This window comes from Parasteatoda tepidariorum, chromosome 1, assembly GCF_982258835.1.
Source record: "Parasteatoda tepidariorum strain Cologne lab strain chromosome 1, Ptep-v5.0, whole genome shotgun sequence".
Taxonomy (NCBI): Eukaryota; Metazoa; Arthropoda; class Arachnida; order Araneae; family Theridiidae; genus Parasteatoda; species Parasteatoda tepidariorum.
Genome location: NC_141755.1, coordinates 14,331,958 through 14,354,149, shown reverse-complemented (window position 1 = coordinate 14,354,149; position 22,192 = coordinate 14,331,958). Strand labels below are relative to the sequence as shown.

At 28.0% G+C, this 22,192-nt stretch overlaps 1 protein-coding gene across 1 annotated transcript in view; it reads right to left on the bottom strand.

Annotated features, from left to right (window-relative positions):
* The window catches only part of LOC107456460 (Jumonji, AT rich interactive domain 2), a 31,575-nt gene extending 9,386 nt beyond the window's left edge, over nucleotides 1-22,189 (bottom strand). The window contains exons 1-14 of the mRNA XM_021147483.4: nucleotides 21,943-22,189; nucleotides 21,486-21,587; nucleotides 19,243-19,418; nucleotides 17,854-18,014; nucleotides 16,105-16,373; nucleotides 8,202-13,190; nucleotides 7,985-8,055; nucleotides 7,818-7,899; nucleotides 6,102-6,227; nucleotides 4,874-5,074; nucleotides 3,223-3,318; nucleotides 1,120-1,235; nucleotides 962-1,032; nucleotides 742-856 (exon numbers count right to left, since the gene is read on the bottom strand). Coding sequence (XP_021003142.3) covers nucleotides 742-856; nucleotides 962-1,032; nucleotides 1,120-1,235; nucleotides 3,223-3,318; nucleotides 4,874-5,074; nucleotides 6,102-6,227; nucleotides 7,818-7,899; nucleotides 7,985-8,055; nucleotides 8,202-13,190; nucleotides 16,105-16,373; nucleotides 17,854-18,014; nucleotides 19,243-19,418; nucleotides 21,486-21,578 — 6,566 coding nt within the window. The 5' untranslated portion in view covers nucleotides 21,579-21,587; nucleotides 21,943-22,189. The remainder of the gene's footprint in view (nucleotides 1-741; nucleotides 857-961; nucleotides 1,033-1,119; nucleotides 1,236-3,222; nucleotides 3,319-4,873; nucleotides 5,075-6,101; nucleotides 6,228-7,817; nucleotides 7,900-7,984; nucleotides 8,056-8,201; nucleotides 13,191-16,104; nucleotides 16,374-17,853; nucleotides 18,015-19,242; nucleotides 19,419-21,485; nucleotides 21,588-21,942) is intronic.
* Nucleotides 22,190-22,192: the final 3 nt, after the last annotated feature.

Below are 22,192 nucleotides of genomic sequence, written 5' to 3'. Positions count from 1 at the left end.
CCATTCGATTTTTTTCGATGGGGTTATTTGAAGTCAAAGGTCTATATCAGCAAGTCCATACCCACTCGTGAATTCATTGAAGAAGGGGATTAAACTCTGCATCAACAAAATTAAGCCTTATTTATGCAAATAGTCATGGAACATTTCAATAAAAGAGCATGCCCGTGTTAGCAAATCCATGAAGGCTATTTGCCTGATCTGTTATCCATACATATCAGGCAAATCCATCCATATCTACTTTTATGTTTTAACAATAAAATATATACAACTGGAAAAAAAAAAAGAAAAAAGTTTTTTATTTAATAAAAATTATATATATATACACATCAAGAATAAGAGTTTAGAACAACTTGTTTCATTATTTTAGAAGTATATTTTATAAATAAATGTTTTCAAAGTATTTATTTCAAAATAATTTTTAAATGTTTATCTTTTTATCAAGTGAAAGAATATGTACAAAACGTATTGGACAAGGAAACACTAACACAAATATTTGAATTTTTATATTATATTGTGTTCATAATTATTAAATGATGTAGACAAAATTAGATCATATAAACATATTTCCAACAAATGAATTTTTTTACTGCTCCTTGCAATACTACTTTAAAATTGAGGTCTTAGATAAACAATGTAAAAAAGGCAGCAACATTTTAACTTCATTAGTACTGGAAAGAAAGCAAAACATAAATAGCACAAATTGGAAACAATTTTCCTAGATTACAAAAACAAAGTCCATACCAAATTTTACTGGCACCAGTATGTAAATATTCAATCCATGGCAATGAATGAGGATCTCTGTACCAGCAACTAGTAGTGAATAACATACCAACATGTAAAGTGGGACTTGTTATACCTAAATATATAAACACAATAGCAACTTAACTACAAACTCAAATGCAAAGTAATTTAATTATAAAAACAATGCATAATATTACGAAAATTATGATAGGAATATTACCTGAGATTGGCCCCATTGATCTCAATATAGACCTATTATTATTTGTTAAAACCTTTAAATTCCATGGATGTCTAAAAAGAAAGAATATAATTCTTTTTTTATTGGCTATTTATAAGGTAGGAAAAAAATCATATTTAAGAGCAGAATGTTTCACTTACTTTGCGAAAGCACTTTTGTTACTTGGAAATCCACTTTGACTAGTATTGCTATCTATATTTCCAGCATGGACAACAACATGTTGATTTCTTTCAGTAACAATTTTCCAAAATTCATGCTGCATAGGAGAGACATAGTAAGATAAATAAAATGTAAAAATAAAATAAGGGCGAAAAATCAAGATATTTTTCATCAAGCTTAGATGTAATTGTATAAAAATAATCTATAATTTTGCATGTATCAAAGATTACTTTTACTTTTAAGCAACCAATATTATTTATCACTGAATGAAGAGATAATAATTACTTAATATAAGTGATAATTGACTTGCAAGTCTAATTTTGTCACCTTTAAGTAATTGATTTAAAAGTTACTAAATAAACTCTGCTTAGTAGACTGTTCAAACTTTTATCATATATTTATATCGTTAAACCTCAGTTCAACAATATTTTGGGGACCAAACAAATATATTGTTGTAGAGGGATACATTATCATATCGAAGGCCTACATACTTTGGGGACACAATAAGATTTTTTTTAAAAAATTTTATGTTATATATGTATTAACTATAAATCTATTCATATATTATATAAACATTTAATTTGCAGAGTGGTAATTATGGTTAAATATGAAATTAGATAGGAATGTTACATCTGTGACTTAAGAGATAACGAAGGTAATTCTAAGAATGGATGGTCTTGGGGTGGTCTATGTTCATCAAGGATGGGGTATTGAAATCTGAATACGAAAGTCATTATTCACTGAGGTGAAAAGAAATAAGATAAGTGCATAATCAGCAGTGAGTCTTTTCTTGTCAGAAAAAAATGGCAAAATATGATGAAATAAGATCTTTTACATTATTTGAAAACCTATAATAAATGGAGAAAATAAGGTTGAAATTGGAAAAAAATCGTTTTACAGTGGTTTATTGCTTCAGAGAATATTGCAATATTGAGAGGTGGATAACATTAATTCATATTAAAGTTCGTCGGGACCACAAAACATTATTGTTCATAGTAGCGAGAGTTCACTGTATATATATATATATATATGAATTTGTACTTGAATTGCATTCTCTGTAATATTGTGGCCTTTGATCTAAATAAATATTTTTAAAAATTTTAATTTGTTCGGAGAACATTAAATGACAGGTCATCACATTAAAATGTTTAAAAATAAATATTTCACTTGTCACAAAATTTCAAGGAAATCATAAGATAATATTCTTTAATATTAATGCTAATCAATAATATTGATAAAGATCAGGATGATTTTTTGTTAAATATATAAATATTTTTTTTTGAGTTACTTAAAACTTTTATTTTGAAAAAGGGGAGGGGGGTTAATTCAATATGGTTTCAATCCACTATCAAAATTATTTGGCATCAAGAAGTTGTAGATAAATATCAATTGTGAATTTTGGTTATTTACGACTCTAAATTGGGAAACAGGTCAAATAGTTTAATTTTTGTTTTGTTTGTTTGTTTTAAACATGGACACAAGTATGAGCAATGTTGCTTTAAACACATTTATTGCTCATTTTTCTACTTTTTCATTGGCTAATCAGTCTGATTAGACCAGGCCTTTCTCCAGATATCTCAGTTTCTGCTCTTGTTTCCAGGAATCTCAACAACTTTTTTATAGCCCTTAACATTAAGGGTGCTGCTTGTTAAGATAGTTTTATTTTTTTTCTGTTTTTGCTTTGGCAACATTCATAAGTTCATCATTCAAAATGGTAATGAGAGTGGCATAATAAAATTAAAAGATTTTTCTTATTTAAGAAAAAGGAATAGCAACACATTTAAGATAACTTTAAAAGAAAATTAAAATGCATTTACTAAACAATTAAATATGATAGTACATCATAAAGTCATATATAACAGATTACATATAAAATGGTTAATTTATCTAAAGCTCAAAACATAGGAAACAATTATTATGCATTTTATTTTGGTTGCAGTTAGTATTATTACCAGCTATTATAAGCATAATAAGCAACCATAATAATGTCAAATCAAAATAACAAAATATTTTGTAATAAAAAAGGTGGCAAAATTTAGATTCAGATAAAGACATCCTGCAAAAATGATTTATAATATATATACCTCAACGTCTTCTGTCAAAGGATGATCATTTTTAAACCACATACTCATTGTGTTTCTAGCTATTCTGAAGAAATTACTTAAAGCCATTGATCGGCCCTGAAAAAAAAATTAAATGATTCAAGATTTACATTGGACGTAATTTATGAATAATTTAATGATATAAATTTCAAAATAATCAAGCTTGATAGACAAGATCTAAATTAATCAATTTGATACACAGGAACAACACAAAAAAAAAACTTAAGTAACTTTTGATCAAATGATCGAATATTCAGATGAAATCTAAAGATCCAAGGGGAAAAATTTTAACATATTAATTAATTGTTACAGACAACTTTTTTGCTTACGATCTTTTTATTGTGCTTAAAAAACTTTTTTTTATTCATTCTACAAAACAATTTTTTAAATAGAATGGCAGTTTAACCCTTGTAATTACCAATACTACGAGAATTAAACATTTGATTTCTTTTTTATGAATTAAAAATGTACTTTTGTTAATATTTTCATGATTTATGTCAAATAACTATTGCAGCTTAAGGGAAATAGTCTAAATGTTTATAAAAATATTGATGTGAAAAATTAGGAGTCCATTAGAAGAATGTTTAGTAATCCTAGATTAGTAAGATTAAGCGAACTCTAAAAAGAAGAAGAAGAAAAAACATTTAGTACAAACTAAAATGAAATAAAATTTTTACTCTATTTTGCATCTTTAACAATACATTAAGCTCTAAGTTTTATTAATAAAAAATAAAAGTAATAAAATTTTTTTCCTAATAAGGGGCTGCTCACTTTTAAAAGTGTTTTTCTTAAAAATAGTCTTGTTTTTCAGAACAAAATTTAGAACATAAAATATAATTTAATTCTCCTAATTTTTCACACATTAAGTACAAGCTGAAATTATAAATAACTTTTTTAAACTTCAAAAATGCAATAAAAAAAAAAGGTTTTAATTTTTTAAAACAATTTATTTAAGTGACATGTCTAGAACACTTGATAATATTTAACTTCATAACTTTTTTAATGAAAGGTCAAATTACAAAAAAAAAAACATCATCAAAAAACAAAACAATGAATAACAGAAAACAAAAAACAGAACTACAATAACGCAAAAAGTTATCAATGTAATCTGCTAAAACTAACATATATACATATTTATTTAGAAATGTCCAGACATTATTCCAAACCACGAAAACATCAAGATTATTTTTATTAAAGTGATTTTCAAATAAAAATTCATAATTAAAAACAATATAAAATAAAATTTTTTGTTACAAACAAAAAGGTTATTATTTTAAATCATTATACAAACCTACATACAAAATGATTATAAAATTGAATTTTAATTCTATTCAGTAATTTTTTTTTAAAACTCAAAAACAAAACTACAATTTTAAGAAAAACCAATAAATATTAAAAAAAAAGAAGTTAACATAAAAGTTAGCATTTATATATTTCACTTGTAAAGCTGTCTATTTAATATGTGAAAAATTAAAAGAAAAGTATTTAATATTCAAAATTAAGAGTGGAAAAACAGTGAATTTTTATTAAAAAGTGTGACATCATTTATGGATGGCCCTCTTAAGAGTCAACACCAGGGACATTTGTGATAATTAGAAATACTTAATGATGGTAGAAATTAAAACTAATTTACCTTAGTCACACATTCCAAATTTTCTTCTTCTTCTATATCTTCGTCCCTATCAAACTCTTTTGAATTGCGCAACTTGACATACTTTTCATGTTCTGCAATAACTTCTTCTTGAAGCTTTTGCTTTTCTTCTGATGGTAGAAGATCATAAGAAACCAAATATTTACAATATGCGTCATAAAGCTTTGTTACTCTATCCTGAGCCTAAAAATGAAACTCGATTTTAGAATGTCAGATTAAAACAAACTTCAACAATATTGATATTTTTGAACATAAATAAATTCAATACTTATTCAAGCTTAATATTCAAAGAAGAAATAAAGGCTTAATCTCTACAAAAACAAAATATTTTTACAATTAATTAGTTTTAAAAGATATATAATTGAAGCACATAATTATTCAAAGTAAATAGGTTCATTGATCCAAAATTTAAATCTGATTACTTATTTAAAAACATAATGATCACCATCAGTAATGCAGAAACTTTTATCAATATCCAAAAACCAGAAACAAAAATAGAAATAAATTTTATGATACCAGTTTGCGCAATTTGAATTTTTCTTATATTCTGAAATATATGATAATTCTAATTGTAAAGAATAACAATAAAAATGCAACATTCTGGTAAACCTTGTATGTAAACTGTGTTTTACTTCACTCTTTTTAGTTAAATATTAAAAAAAAATTTAATCTAAAAGAAAGAGTAGTGACAAAACTTTTAGTACAATGAGATGACGGTGGTATACCAAAAAATGCCGCAGACAATGATACTGGCTAAATAGTAATTTTGTAATGTTGCATAAAGTAAAAGTTTTGCACCTATAAGTGAACAAAAGTTTTTTTTTTCGTGGATAGCATTTTCTTAAAATGCATCAAAATCCAAAACATAACACAATTATGATTATCCTTAATCCTTTGATGGTTCAGCACACATAATTTTGTCTCTTAGACTTCATGCTCATCAGCAAATTAAACACATTCTAAAGAAAAATTTACAGAAAAAGGAAATTATATGAGAAAAAAAAGGAGATACTTTTTCATTTAATTAAAAAATATTATATTTAAATGATAAGATTAAATCTTAATAAATATTTTTGAAAAATAGTATTATTTATGACTTAATATAAAGGTAAATTTTATATAATAATACAATGAATAAATTAGCTTACTTATTAAAACAGAATAAAATTTTCTATAGGAATTAAAAAAATTTCTATTAGAAATGACTCACAGCTTTAGGAACTCGCAAGGCATCAGCAACTTTCTGCCATTTCTTCTTTTCAATAACTTGCTGTAAGCCACCTAATTGTTGAACTGTATGGAAAAATTTTGAAATATCTAACTCTATGCCTCCAATCTGAAAGAGATGAAAACAATTTTAAGCAATTATTTTAAAATTTATTTATAACATAGTATTATGAGATTTTTTGTTATAAAGAAAATCACAATGGTTACATGCAGGGTATCTTCCACATTTTAGATTTTCAAATCCATGACTTTTTATGACTAATTCGTAGGATTCTTCATGACTTAACGAAGTTACTATTTTCTCTGACAAAAACAGAACAAGAAATTTTAAAAAAGCATTATAACATTAATTGAAATAATAGGTATAACCAAAACTGTTATACTATGCATCTGCATATTTATAGATTTTTAAAAAACAGAGTAAAGAGAGAGTTGAAGCAATAAAATAGCTGAAAAGAAATGCAAAAGCAAATATTTTTTCTTCTTTTTTTCGGCAGAACTATATTCCAAAGATTTTTTTCTTGCTCATTGGAAAGGAAAGAAATACTCCTGATTTTTCTGTTCTCATTTCAGAATAAAAAAAAAAAATTCGCCAATGACTGGCTTGCTTCAGCTAGAATTTTAAATTGATAAAATAAAATAAATAAATAAATAATAATAAAAATTCTGAAACCACAGAAGTTTAAAAGACAATCCGCTCTAGAAATTTTTTTTTTTCATTTTTTGAAAGAACATGATTAAAACATTTTATATTTTAATAAAATATGACTGTCCCTGGGGATTTTGTTAGAAATTCAGATATTTGGAACACCATGAAATTGGGGGGGGGGGATTCCATTTTAAAAATTCGATTTTTTGGATTTCACTTTCCGTGATTTCTTTTTTCAAAAAATAGTTAAAATCATGACAAATTTTGTTCAATACTGAAATTCATGATTTTCCAGGTGCGAGGATACCCTGTATATATTTAAAAAAAAATATCAAGGTGAGATTACAATTAAAATCAAGTTTTTATTTAAAGAATCAAATAAATATTGATGGTCTATTTAAGAGTTGAATCTTTGTTTTCCATATAGAGTTATAGATATTTAGTGGACTTTTTTTTTTGTGGAAAATCATCTTCACAAAGCAACATCCTCTGCCAATGATAATTTTTTAAAACCTTAATTTTTGTGGAAAGAATTTTTTCCACTTCTGACCCATCAACTCATTTAAATGTTCCCAAGCATTGTTTTATTCTTATGAATGCAGATTCTCTAATTAATGACCTCAGTTTTGCCTCTCCCCAGCATTCTACATAAAAATATATTTAGCCACTTTCAGTCCTTGCCCTGCCTTCAGCTACCATAAATTTTCTTATTTTGTTTCCCTCTTTTTTTTCCAGCTGAAGTGCCTTTTTTTTTTATTTTTAACTCTCTACTTTCATTATTTATACATTGTGGTATTGAGAAAGAACATATTGTTCAAACTCTATTAAAACATTGACCATCATTTCATTTTGTAATATTATTTGGTCACAAAAGATTTTTGTTTCATTAATGACAGATTGTACCTTACACATTTTTTTAAAGTTATGCATATGTCTTATATAAATAAACATAATATTACCTTTGTCTCAATTGCTATGAACATTTCAATCTATGAAGCAAATAAAATTTTTATCATCAAATATTTAACTAGCTAGTTCAATTTTGCTTACCAATGGCGATTGTTCTAATTTAACTTTTTGGGACTTAAGATGTTTTCTTATACAAGCTGTATGTTGAACATTAGGACCCCATCTAATAGATAAAAAAAGAAACGGTAAATCAAATATTTAAAATTTATCAAATATATACTTAAAAAAATAAATATAAAACACAATACCTGTATAACATTTTATGTAAATACTGATTAAGTGCCATGAATCTCAAGTCATCACTCACTTTGCATTCAGGCTAAAAAATAATAAAAAACTGGAGTTTGAGGTTACTATTTTAATTAGTTTTCAGAAAAATAAATTTTTGGTATAATGTTAGACTAATTATTTAATATTTACTCATGTTAAGTCTAATTAATAATATTAGGATAATTAAATTCTAACCTTAAAAGATGAGGGTGGCACAATTTTACAGATTCCAAATTGTTCAGCTTCAGGATATATTTTAGAAATATATTCTAGTGGATCTCGAAATTCTTCTGATGTAGGATAATAAGTAGGGGCTGAAACCATTTTTGAAACATCCAGAGGAAATGATTCAGATTTAGATGATGTGAAGTTTGATTCCACTTTATGCTTTTTAATGCTTGGTGTCCTTTTTTTAATTTTTGATGGCACAGATTCATTTTTAGTCGCAGTATCTTTCTTGGAACTGAGTGGCGTAGTTGAATCATCAGATTTTTCAAAATTTTTTATTGGCACTTTTTTAGAATTAAGTGTTGATGTAGATGTTTCAGAAGTTCCTGATGGAGAACCTTTATCAGAAATTGAAGACTGCTTAGTAGGAACTGTATTTTCTGAAGATTCGGTTAAAATGTCAGTGGAATCCTTAGAAGAAGATGGAGATGACACAGGCAATGCTAAACTTTTTGAATCTGTGAGTAGTTTGGTAGGATTTGGTACAGGGGTAGATATTGCAGTAACATTAGCTTTTGAAGACGAATCAGAATTGGATGGTCTCCTATTTGTAAGGTTCAAAGTAGAAGATTGTGCAGAATCGGCTGGTACGATGGATCGATTCTCAAGGGTTGGTGAAGGAGAGCCAGTGGGTGTAATTGTCTGCGTACCAACTGACATTTCATCATTTCTTAAGTGTTCAGGTATTGAACTTATAACTTCATCAATATCTTCTTCACATGTATTGGTGGCAGCATCAGCCATGATTTTAGGTAATTGTGCATCTTGGATAAAATGAACAGGAACTTGGGAAACACTATCTCTAGTAGCAAGCGAAATTGCGCCGGGAGGAAATCCTTCTTCGATAACACCAGCATATTCAGCAGCTATCTCTTCGCTAGAGCCGAACGCTAAATCGGTTGAAATGGCGGCTTGTGCAATGTTTGATGCTACTACAGCTGTTTCAATCGTAGGTATTACTTCCGGTACGTTTTCAATATGGAAATTAGCAGAAACTCCTATGTCACTTGTAGAAGTCTGAGCATTATTAACAGAGCAGGAAACATTTAATTTATGATCAGAGAGGGGGAGAAGAACATTGGTTTTGTCAGGAATTGTTTGAGTTGTAAGGGAACAGGAAGTATTTAGTTTGTTCATATTTACTAATGTTGCATCAAATGGTTTAGTTTTTTCCACACTGTCTTTTCGATGATGGTCTTTTATTTTATGTTTCTGTTTTTTATTTTTAGAATGAATTTTATTTAGACTAGACATTTTCAACTCTTTTTTCAATCCTTTCTTTTTGAGCTTATTCTTTTTTGATTTAAGACCTTTCTTTTTGGAATACTTTCTTAAGAGTTTTGAAGACAGCTTCTTAGACAATTTCTTTTCTTTCAACAGAGCAAGTTTTTTTTGTTTCTTTTTAGACAAGCGCTTTTTAAGCTCGGATTTGTCTCCTGAAAGCCTACGTTTAAAAGCTTTAAATCCAGATATTTCATTCAAAATACTAGAGTTGCTAATTAAATTTTTAATTTTTTCTATGTCCTTAAACTCATTATATTTCTTTTTCTTTTTAGGTGATTTAGTCTCTTCTAAGCTGTTTGATCTTGATACTTTCGAAGACTCTTTTTTACTACTTTTATCTTTTTTTATTTCAAGAAATTCCACCCTTTTTTCACACAGCTTTTCTAAAGAGCCATTATCCTTTTCCGATTCCTTCCTTAGCCTTGAGCCATCCTTATCAAATTCTCGCTTAGATGACTTAGAGCTACAAGATCCATCTCTCTTATGTTTAGATTTTTCTTCCTTTTTACTAGATTTTAACCGATCCTTTCCTTTTTTTAAAAGTTTAGCTAAGGATTTCTCAGGATCTTTTTTGCTCATTTTATCATCTTTTTTGGATGATTTGTCATGACTCTTACTTTTGGACTCCTTGTCTTTTTTGTGTTTGGAGGAAATGCCTTCTTTTTTAATTTTTTGTACTTCTTTTTCAACATCTTTTTTAGATTTTTGAACTTCTTTCTCCCCTTCTTTTTTAGGTTTTTGTGTTTCTTTTTCACCTTCCTTTTTAAGCTTTTGTACTTCATCCTTTTTAGATTTTTGTGCTTCTTTTTCACAATCTCTCGTAATGCAATTATCATCCTTTTTTAAACATTTTTCTGATTCTTTTTTCAAGTGCTTTATGCTTTTGCTTTCATTTGTTACATGGCTACTATTACAATTAACTTCTTTCTTAATTGAGGTGGCATTTAAAGAAGCAATTTTTGTAGATGGGGAGACAACTGACTTTGTTAATTTTAAGTATTCTTCTATAGTTAAGTCACAATCAGAATCATCAGTGTCTACATCATTTTTAAAGGAATGAATAACCACATTTTTTATTTTATCATTTTCTTTAACCTTAACAATTTTATCCTTGTTGTGACTCACACAATTTGCTGCAATCAAACTATCCTTGCTACTAGAAAAAGACATATCTTTTCCTTTTTCAGATAAAGATTCATTTAAGACTCTTTCATTTTTTGATTTTCCAGTTATAATACAAGAATTAGAATAACTTTTTTTAGATGAATCGTTTTCAGGAATATCTTTCTTTTTGAAAAGATTACTAAGTTCTTCACTACTTGAAAAGCTATCTGAATCTGAGGTATAGTCAAACACTAAGTTATTACATTTACTTACGGGAATATTTGTAGAATTACTACTAGAAACTACATTAAATTTATTTAAGTGACCTTTAAACAGATCTTTGGAGCTTTCAAAGCACTTTTCCATACTTTTGATTTGAGTTCTTTTGTCAGGGTTTTTATGGGATAGCTTGGTATCATTCAGCTTTAGAGCTTTTTTGATATACTTTTTATCATTATGTTTTTTGAACAAAGATTTGGTAGGAGAAAGCTCAAAACTATCGTCAAAAGAAGCTTCTATACTAGAATTTTCATTTGTAATGGATGCACTTGTGCTAGGTTTACAAGATGGTGGACTGAATGTTTCTTCATATTCAACATTAAGAGTCATTAACTTTGAAATGTCCTTGTCATTAGTTTTATTTATTTTGTTAATATTTAAATTATTTTGAACATTAAGTTCTTTAAAGTCATTCCCCTTTTTATTCAATTCACAAATACCATATTTGTCAATATTAGAGGTAATTATAGATTCCTTAGAGACTTTTCTGTCAAATTCTTCTCTTTCTGTATTATTTATAAAATCATTTGACGGATAGACTTTGCTGTTATTAACGATAGGCCTAAATGAATTTTCAGTCTTTGATATGTGATTCAAACTTTTTCCACTTTCATTAACTGGTTGCTTACAACTAATAGTACTAGGGGCAGAAACATTAGACTTCTGAAGGGCTATGTTATTATTTTTAGTCACATCTCTTTGATTGAGTAAATTATCGACAAGTTTGGTACTTTTAGAAATATTTTTACCATTTTCAGAATCATGAGAATTCATTTGAAGAGCTTTAAGATTTGAATTTTTAGAACTTTTATTCATAACTTTTGCATCATCAGTCTTTGATTTAGCATTTAACAATGTTTTATTTCCAAATTTAGAATTATTTTCAGACTTACTATTTTCTGCTCCTAAACTAGAACTAGATTTTACGGGTTCACATTTTTCATTTTTTAATTTACTATCTAACTTAGAAATTGCATCAGTTTTATGAGCATTTGTGGAGTTTTCAGTTTTGGTTAGTTTAGGTTTAATATCAGTTTTGGACTTAGGAATGGAAGGTTTGGCTGGTGCAACAAGATCATTGCAATTCATTATATTTGATGAAGGTTTTGTTTCTTTGGCTGAAATAGTTTTCATGCGCTTCACACTTTGCAAAGAGTCTGGTGCTGTCTTTCCTTTAGATGAGCCTTGTTTGGAACTATCAGTTAAGTCTTTATCTCTCTGAGGTTTAGAAAGATTTTTAACTAGATTGGTAGAATTATGTTTACTTAAGTTATCACAGTTTCTAGTTTGTCTACTGTCTCTTCCTTTCCCTGGGACATCCAATTTCGGTTTCTTAAGAGGTTGGGTGTCCGCCATACTGCGTTTTTTCAATGATTTACGAGTTATCGTTTTAGTCAACTGGCTTCGAGTACGCTTTTCGGGATTTGCCCAAAGCATTTCTTCTATTTGTTGTTTGGCACTTCGAGTAACTCTCTTATTTTGATGGTCTTTTCTTAGTGACATGGTAGTTTTCAAGCCTATATTTTTTCGTGTTTTTCTTAAAATGTGTTGTTTAACAGCTGAATGCTTAGTAATAATCTTAGATTTAAGATTTTTATTGTGAAGAACCGATTTTTTTGCCTTAAGTCTATTTTGCATATGTTTTCTAAGTAAGATCTGTCTTGAAGTCAAAGCAGCCTTAGTTTTTGCTTCAGTAGTAGAACTTTGAATTTTCTTAATTCTTTTCTCAGTTTCAGATTTTGGAGATGTTTTCTGAGCTGATTTTTTTTCAGGAGCTGAATTTAGAACTTCAGGTTCACTTTCAGAATCTACATCAACAATTGGAGGAACTAACTTAGCTCTTCTTAAAAACATAGTCTTTTTATTTAAACCAATGGTCTTTCTACGACTAGGCCCTTTAGTAAAATGAGCTGATCTTAAAGATTTCCGTTTTTCAATAGCAAGCTTTTTATCAAGATTAGTAGATTTTAATTTATTAACTATAGCTGAGGTAGATTTATTTTGATTTCTAGTAGAAATATTATTCTGTGACTTTTTCTTAGAATTGTGTTGATCATTTACAGGCTTAGGTTTTAAAGATTTCTTATCAGCGGAAGTTGTACTTGAAGCTGGAAGATTTTTTTTCTTGCCAGCAGCAAGTCTTTGTTTCTTGTACTTTTCACGAAGAGCATTTAAAGTGGATGCTCGAGTCCTACCACTGGTTGATGAAGTAACAGTTTGTCCAATATAAGAAGGTATGAATTCGCTATCATTTTCATCTCGGGATTTCCGCTTTTTCACAACTGAAACCTGTAATAACAAAAACAAATTATAATGTAAAGAAATTATACTTAAAATATAAAATGGAAAGTCTCATATACCATTTGTAAAAAAGGCTATTTAAAGGATAATGTTTAACAAAAAAAATACACCTTTTTGCTTCTTTTTGTTTCAAAATGCAAATTTGTTTTAAGATCAATTAGTTGAAAAATCACACAAATGAAAAGAAATTTTTTTCCTTCTTCCTCTGAGGATATTGCAACATTATGACAGGCAAATTCTTAAAGATATAATAAATCTGAAAAAAAAAAGCTCAAAAAATTGGATTTAAAATTTTTTCTCTCTATTAAATATTAATGTAAAGAGAAAGCTACTTTTTATTACTTTATGATGAAAAGCTAATGGTACTTATTTAAAGTGTATTTATTTGGTATAATTTTATTTCATAAGCAATCATTATAAGCCATTAGTAAACTAATTTATATTTTATATGTTAGACCGGAATTTACAGTCTGATTTGTTAGGAAAATTGGTTTTCATTTAAAAAAAAAAAATATTTTATTTAAAAGGTAGAGAAACACTAACTTTTTAAACATAAAAATTTCAGTCTTTAAATTTTTAGTCTTAAAAATTTAGAATTTTTACTCCTGGTAATTAAGTGATAGTGAGTTACTACTTCCTTTTTTAAAAGGTCCAATACTTATTTAAAAGTCGATAAGAAAAAGTAAAAATTGGTTACTATTTTTTATAGTTTTGGCAGCCATCGGCTATATTTTTAATTGCGAGCTTAGAGCTCTACTATAAGATCTAATTTATGTTTTCAGTCAAATGTATTATGCGTAAAATATAATACTAAATAGACTTATCTCTATATTATTACTATATATATATATATATATATATATATATATATATATATATATATATATATATATATATATATATATACTGTGTGACTAACATGCGTACTTGACCTTGTTTCAGAGTGGCCATATGCTTTATCTAAAAGCATGAATATAAACTATGACCAGGACAACGCACTAAATGGAAGGAGTATGAATGGTTCCTAATTGAGGTAGGCTGCCATAATTGTACGTAAATTGAGATTTCAGACACTTTCAATGATTCAGACAGGATTTTAATGATAAATATCACATAATGCTTAAAAAAAATGACAAACATCAAAAAGATAATTCATAAACTAAACATGATGATGAATGAAGGAAGACAAACGAAAGTAACAGAAATCAGCAACCAGAAAATTTTTTGCAACAAGCACTAGCACCGAAATATAAGTTGTTTCTGTCATAGGCCATCAAGGAAAGTGGGGCAATTGTCCTTGTTTTCTAGTGGCGTCATCTATGTCCAAGAATTAGATTTCTGTCACACCCATTTATACATCCATTTTATTATCCACAGATCGTAATTTTGACCTGAACTAGAGAACAATCAAATCTCCAATTCAATACCTCCCTGAGGTGTTGATTTGTTATGGGAACATGGAGGACTTTGTGACCAGACAGATTTAATATGCACCAGTCATCCTCTACTACACAAGGAGTCTTCAGCCGACCGGATTCGAACTCCTGTTCTCACAAATGCGAGTCCAGCCCCCTGCCAACCAGGCTGTCTTGGGAAGTACAAGTGACAGCTCTATTTAAACTCTCATGTAATTTATATAATAATGATGCCAACACATCATAACAAAACTAAATATTATGATTACACCAGATTTAAAAAAAATGTATGACAAAAAGACATTATATTATGATAATCTCCCTTCCTAGAGGCGAACTGCACATTCATGCAAACAAGTGAAAACGAAAACCTCAAATGTAAATAAAACTCGAGAATTTTGATCAGTAACGTTCGTTGATCGGAGTAATTGCCCTCGTCGATCCATGGGACGCTACAACTCACACATAAACATATGTGTGCTCTAGGACTAATAAATAGTTTCCATTCAAGCCTCCCTACCATGCTTGATAAGAAAGACTGTGTGCCTGACTTCCTCAGACAATTGTCCCTGGAAATCATCAATAAAATCCCTCCAAACGACATCAAAATATTCTCTGATGGCAGTAAAATGGATAGACAGACTGGCAGTGGAGTGTTTATTGAAACACCTCGAGAGAACTACACTCTTCATCAACGAAACCCCGATTTTTGTTCCGTCTTTCGAAGCGAATTGCAATCAACAGGAGACTAGAGAAAATCTTGAGTGAAGGGCACCTTGGATATACTTGGATACTATCTGCCAGCCGTAGTTCAATTCAACACCTCAAAAATTGGGCCCTCATTGGTGATAAAACCAGTTATTCGATCTTACAAAAAGTAAAGCTCATTTCCCAGCAGCATGAGGTCCACTTTCAATGGATCCCATCCCACGTCGACATCCACGGAAGCGAGTTGGCTGACACTTTCGCAAAGGGACTAGACCATCCACCTCAGAGCTTACATACCTTGAACTTTTCGCAAGGCAAAAGGCCCAGAACAAACGAAAGTGGCTGCTTCCACCTACTCACTACTGGTATAAAGCAAAAAGACCAGGACTCTCTCTATCTCTTCCTGGTGACAGGCAGACCAACACTTGCTTATCCCGACTGGCCAGTGGATACCTGAAAAGTCTCACATTTTCGGCTAATCAAAAGATCTTTCCTTTTTGCCCTAAATGCCAACAAAACCAGGCATCACCTGAGCACATCTTGAACTGTTTAGGGCTGGACTGGAACGACATTCATTCCTCTCCCATTTTGGTTTCGGATTTTCTAGTTGTCAACGGATTTATTGATCTGGTTTGACCCCGTCAGACCAGATGGGAATTAGCAACAACAACAACAGGACTAATCAAAATGCAACATGATTGTAAAAGACTTGGCTGGCTAATAGCCATCTCATCAAACTTAAAATTAAAACGATAAATCTTTATTTAAATATATATTACCTCTTTCTGAGATTTAGATTTTTTTAATTGAATAGGTCCATTTGGGTGTCTTTTAGAAGAGGCTTTGCAAGCTGTGTGCTTCTTTGAAATTCCATTTGGAACATTTTCCTGTTTGACATGGATCTTATCTTTAAGTTCATTTCCTTTCACAATTGCAGAAGCACACTCGGTTACATCAAGATCTGGACTCAAACTGCGGCATTCTGAGCTCGTATCACTTTTTGAGCAACAATTTAGAAAATCCAAAGAAGGTGGCAAAATAGATGTACCTATGGAACAATAACAGGGTTAAAGATTTTACATTAAAAAGCATAAACATTTTTTTTTAATACAAAAAAGCAAAAAACTGACATGCACTTAGTGTTTTATTGATAATCTGATTTCTTAAAATATGATTTGAACATTAAAAAAAAATCTAAATATTTTTAATATCTATATTAGAATAAATAAATGATTGGATAAAATTATGAAATTAAATCCATGTTGGTTTCAGCAATATTTTTATATTTATACATACAGTATACTCTCGACATCTTGAACCTCTATACCTCGAAAACCTTGCTATGTCAAAAATTATTTTTTCTCATGGCATTGCACATCCACCTAATGTTAATTCGAATTCTTATGTGAAAGATTTTTTTCTCAAAACCTTGTAATGTTGAATATTTTTCAAAATAGAAAATGAATTCTTTCTGAAAATTCACTATGTACATTTATTATAAGCCAATTCTTTTCGACTTAATTCATAATTATTTTTGTCTTACTTATAAAAATTATCATTGCAGTATTTAAACTTACAGTCAGCTATCATTACATACATAATTATTAGTAATTATTCTTGTTTCATGACTCTACTTCATAGCGTACTATTTTAGAATAAATTTTTATACTTTTTAGAACATATTTAACTCTGAACTCGCTATTTCAAAACTTTTTTAGCACCCCTTCAACTTTGAGATATCAAGAGCATACTGCATATATATATTTGGTACTCCTGACACTATTATATTGATATATTTTGCTTTGGATGGGTTAATGCAATATTAGAAAGTACTCTTTTTTTGCAGATATAATAATCTTAGCTGATGACTAGATAATATCTTTCCTATATTTTGTTTTCCGGCTTTCTAAAAAAATTTTTTTAAAAATATTTTTCAAAAATTTTTAAATATATTTTTTAAAAATATTTTTAATTAAATTTTAATAATTTTTTTTCTTTTCTTAAAAAATGATACATATTTTTTCCCATGTTTCCTTTGCATTTTTTTTAACTAATATATAATTACATAAGTGCGTTCATATACATATGTGTGTTTATATACATATGTGTGTATACATACATACATATAATAGGGTGCATAGCCAAATTTTTCAACAAAAAATAAGAACTTTTTAAGCACTCTAAAAATACTTTTAATCACTTTTTTCTAAAAATAAACACTTAATTTGGTCATGCACAGTAATAATTTTCTTCCCCCTATTGTTTAAAGTTTCTAATTTAGATACACAAAGTCAACAAAATGCAAAACATTTTCAAAGATATAATATAATCATACTTTTTTGTAATTTATGATGACAATCGACACGGCAAAGAAGAAAGTTTGAAAAAGAAAAATCAATCACTATTTACAAACCCCCAATAAAGAAAGCACCTTCAAAGCTTTTTAAAAATGTAAATAAAAATAAGCACCTTTAAGCACTTTTTTAAAAATTCTATGCACCCTGTTCAAATAAATTAATTCCACAAACCTCTAAGACATAAAAATGTTAAAAAATCTTCTGTTTTTGGTCTTCGATAAGGTATAAGCTCTGTAGTAGAATTATTTAGGTTAGGAACTTTTTGAGGAGTTGGAACTGGGCTGGTAGGCGTTGATCCTTGAGCAAACTTACGCTGAGCATGAACTTTTACTCTAAATTACACAAAAATATAATAATGATAAAATAGCATTAAAGAATGTTTTTTAAAATATATATTTCAAGGAAAAAATAAATTACTTTAATACATAATAGTTTTTAATACAGACATATAATCTAATTTCTTATTATTATAACATTTTCTTTATTACAACATTAAAAAAATATTTCGTGCAAAAGAAAAAAAGAGGACAATTTAGAATTTTTGACAACAGCAAGTTTTTACTTATTAAAAGTTTTTAATATTCTTAAAGGATTTTAATTGTATATTATTCTAAAATTGTGAACCACAGAACAGAGGAATAAGAATAGCACAGAAATTCCAGACCACATTACTGCTATACAGAGCTTTTTTACTGCGTGAATGGAACAAAAAATCTCTTAAAATGATTTGTGCCGGCATTGGACAAACACATAAGAGATTATCTTTAGTAATCGATAAAGATAGTGGTGGATTTGAATAAAAAATTTTCAAGGTTAACTTCCATTTATAGTAATCATTATATTTGTGTATTTATCTTTTCTATTTAATATCTGTACACTAAAATGATTCTATTTTTGTTACTGTATTCGGTAGCCACTTTGTAAGTAGAAGAAACAATTAAAAAAAAAAAAAGTACGCTATTTCCAACAACATAAAGCAAAAAGTGTTGATATACTGAGCATATTTTTACTATGTACAATATAGTAGCTTTTTACATCAACATCAGAATTTTTAAATATTTAATTTTTCAAATGCTGATTATTTTTAAAACAATTATAATTTGTAGCATTTTTTAACTATGTGAAGAAAGAATTAATATTTTGACTAAAAGAAAATACAAATAATGTAAATCCTCTTCACTAGCAACTTTTTCTGCAAGAAGAAACTCAGCGAAAAACTGATAAATGTTGGATGAATAGATTTCGTAATTTATTTCAAAATTTTTTTATATTTATTCCTCATTTTTAAGAAGACTGACTCTAATTTTAGATTTTGGGTAATTCTTTTTTACAAATATCACAATAATTTTTTTCTTAAGAAGAAAAAAGAATAATACAATTTTTAGCACTTAGATTTAAGATTCTCTTAAATTTTCTTCAACAGTGATTAGAATCATTCATTATTTAAATAAAATATAAGTTCAAATTGTATAATAAATTAATGATTATAGTTATGACTAAAAAAAAAAATGTTAATTTAATAATAATCAAATGATGTTAAGTGAAAAGTTTGAGAAATACTTTTTTGGACTTTCATTTTCTCCATTTTCAGGAGGAACATGATTATCAGTTTTTTCCTCTTCTTCTTCAAGTTCTTCATCCTCATCTTCTAAGTTTTTCTTTCGTGTTTCTTGTAATGAAGCATACAATGCTTTTTTCAAATCAGTCTCCTCTCGCCATAATATGCCTCGATTATCCTAGACATGAAAAATAATATTTTATTACTACGGAAACCAAATTATAAAATTCGATGATCTTTTTACTCTTTCTCTGTCTGATCAATTGCTTTACTAAATCAACACTGCACACATGGTAAGTTTTATCTCGAGTGTCAGCTAAATTATACATTGATTTAGTTACACGATCGAACATAGAGCATTAAATAGAGTAGTGGGCTAAAATTCTCTATACAAACAATCATAAGGAAAATTATGAAACTTTAACTGTCAATCCTCAATTCAGAAACATCACAACAATATTGCTTTCCAACACACACACACAAAAATAGTTTTACTTTTATGTAATATAAAAAAAGCTGTGATCTTTTAAGATAAAACTTAATATCTTTGGAATATGAGAGTTAAGAGTAACTCTATGTATACACCATAATACACAATAAAATAAATACTAACAGTGTTCTCCCTAAACATTAAGAGGAAGGGCAGCTTGTCCTGCTTGCCCTTAGATCCTTATAAAATTGTCCGTTTTGTAAAAATAAGCCACCAATCCATAACACTGCCTTTTAATTATATTTTTTTAGGAAAAGATTGCTTCTTTAAACACCAGTTTTAATGATAAGTCCACTTCTGATTTATTTAGTTATTGACAATTATTTAACTTTCCTTACCATTACTTTTTCTTTTTAAAATACATAGATTTTATTTAAAAAATAACTTTTAAATGTTGATTTTCTCATAATTTTTAAAATATATATATAAAAAAAGCTCTCAAGTTGTTTATCAATAATTTTTCTTTTAGTTTACTTTTTTTGAAGAAAATTTATACACAGATTGTCTTTTAGGTTGCCTATACTTAGTTTTCAAAAGATTATAATTTCTCTGTTATTTTGTTAATGATTGAATATTACTTTATGAAATATACACATACAATAGGATAATTTAAAAATTGAGGATCAAATTCAGTTATTATAAAATATTAAACATTTTGATAAATTTTAACGGAGGCAGGTAAGTGCCCTTTTTTACTTCTAGGGAGAACTCTGATATTTATCTTATTTTTAAAAAATAAATGACAGGTAATTATGTCACGTCACAAATTCAACAATCATTTCAAAAAATTTCATTGCCCTTTAATTAGGTACCAAATTAAATTTATTTTGAACAGTTAGAATTTTGTTTTTGAAAATTAACACCAAATAACTTCTTGAATTGAATAAAGCTTTATTTTATGATTCAGTGCCAAATCATGCTTTCAACTAGACAATGTACAAACAAGATGTTTAATCTTACTATCCTATTTTTTCCGTTATAACTTGATTGTAGTTTAATCTGGTTTTGGTATACATTTTTTTAAAAAATTATAATACTAATACGCTTGTATGTTTTTATGTGAAATTTTTTACATTCTTCTGCAATGCATTAGCTTTATTCACATATAGCACTAAGCTAGTCCTTCCCTTCTTTAGAACTTAAATTAAATATATCAAATTATAAAAGTATCTACACATTTATAAATTCTAATGTTATTTTTATGTTTATTCTAAAAAAAAACCAAGAAGTAAATTTGAAAAACAGTTGTTCTATTTCTTGTGTCTTTTAAAAATAATTATATCTTCTTTCCTAATTACTTTTGGTAGGCAAACAGAGATTGTACATTGTCCAGTATAGATTCGAATGTGGCCCTTTAGCACAGGTTGTGCACCCATACTCTTAAAATAAAGAAGAAATTACTTAATATGAATGAGGGTTAGAATTTTGGCGGTGAGAAATCTATTTCAATCTATACAATGGATGAAACTTGAAAAAAACTGGAAGACCAAAAATGATAGTTTAATTGATTAGTATGGAAATAGTTTAAATTCCAACAAATTAAAATAGTGCCATAGTTGATAGTTATTCCTATCTACTTACAATTAAAGAAAATAATAAAATAACTTTTTTCATATTATTTATTATAGTTTAAAATCTATAAATGAGTCAAAAGTTGAAGATCTATAATAAAGAGAAAGTATGACAATGTGTTTGCTTTAATTAATTGTTTTTACCAGATACATGGAAAAAAAGGAATCAACATGCACAACTTACAAAACTTTTTTGACAAGTAGTTCGCTTTGGTCTTTGAGTGGCTAATTCTTCTGAAGCTGATGAAGATTTTTCTTTTTTTACAAGTGGTTTCATATTGAAAACCTAAGCCAATAAAATAAAATTAACATTTCATTAAAAACGTACACACACTAAATAAACGTAAGTAAATTTAAATGTAAGAATTAAGTTCCTTTCTCTTTTACAAGGATTTAATATTCTTATAATGCATTTATTTTTTACAAATAAGATGATGATTGAGCAATATAGTAGGATATGTATTTATGTCACGAAAAATTTTTTTTTTTTTTTTTACTAATAATTGAATAAATGATTATTCATTTAAAGTATTTCCATTCACACAGTAAATTTTGACTTTGTAGGTTGAAAGCAATTAAATGTTTAATGGTATAAAATCAATTTGACAAAGTGATAATTATGTGCCCATTGTTTCTCTTACCACAATATTTTAGATTTGAAAATTTCACATTTTTTATTTCAGAGATAACTGCACAGAGGGATGAGAAGAAAATGACATTTGCTTTCATGCAGACATAAATTAACTTATTTCCCAAAAATTTATGCAATTAGAAAAATATCTGAACAGAAACAAAAAGTTTCCCAGTATGTAAACAATTAAATGTTTTCTCGCCTGGTCTATTGTTTTTTTTTTCTCTCTGCCGCTAAAAGTTGGCTTGCTGCCAATCGTC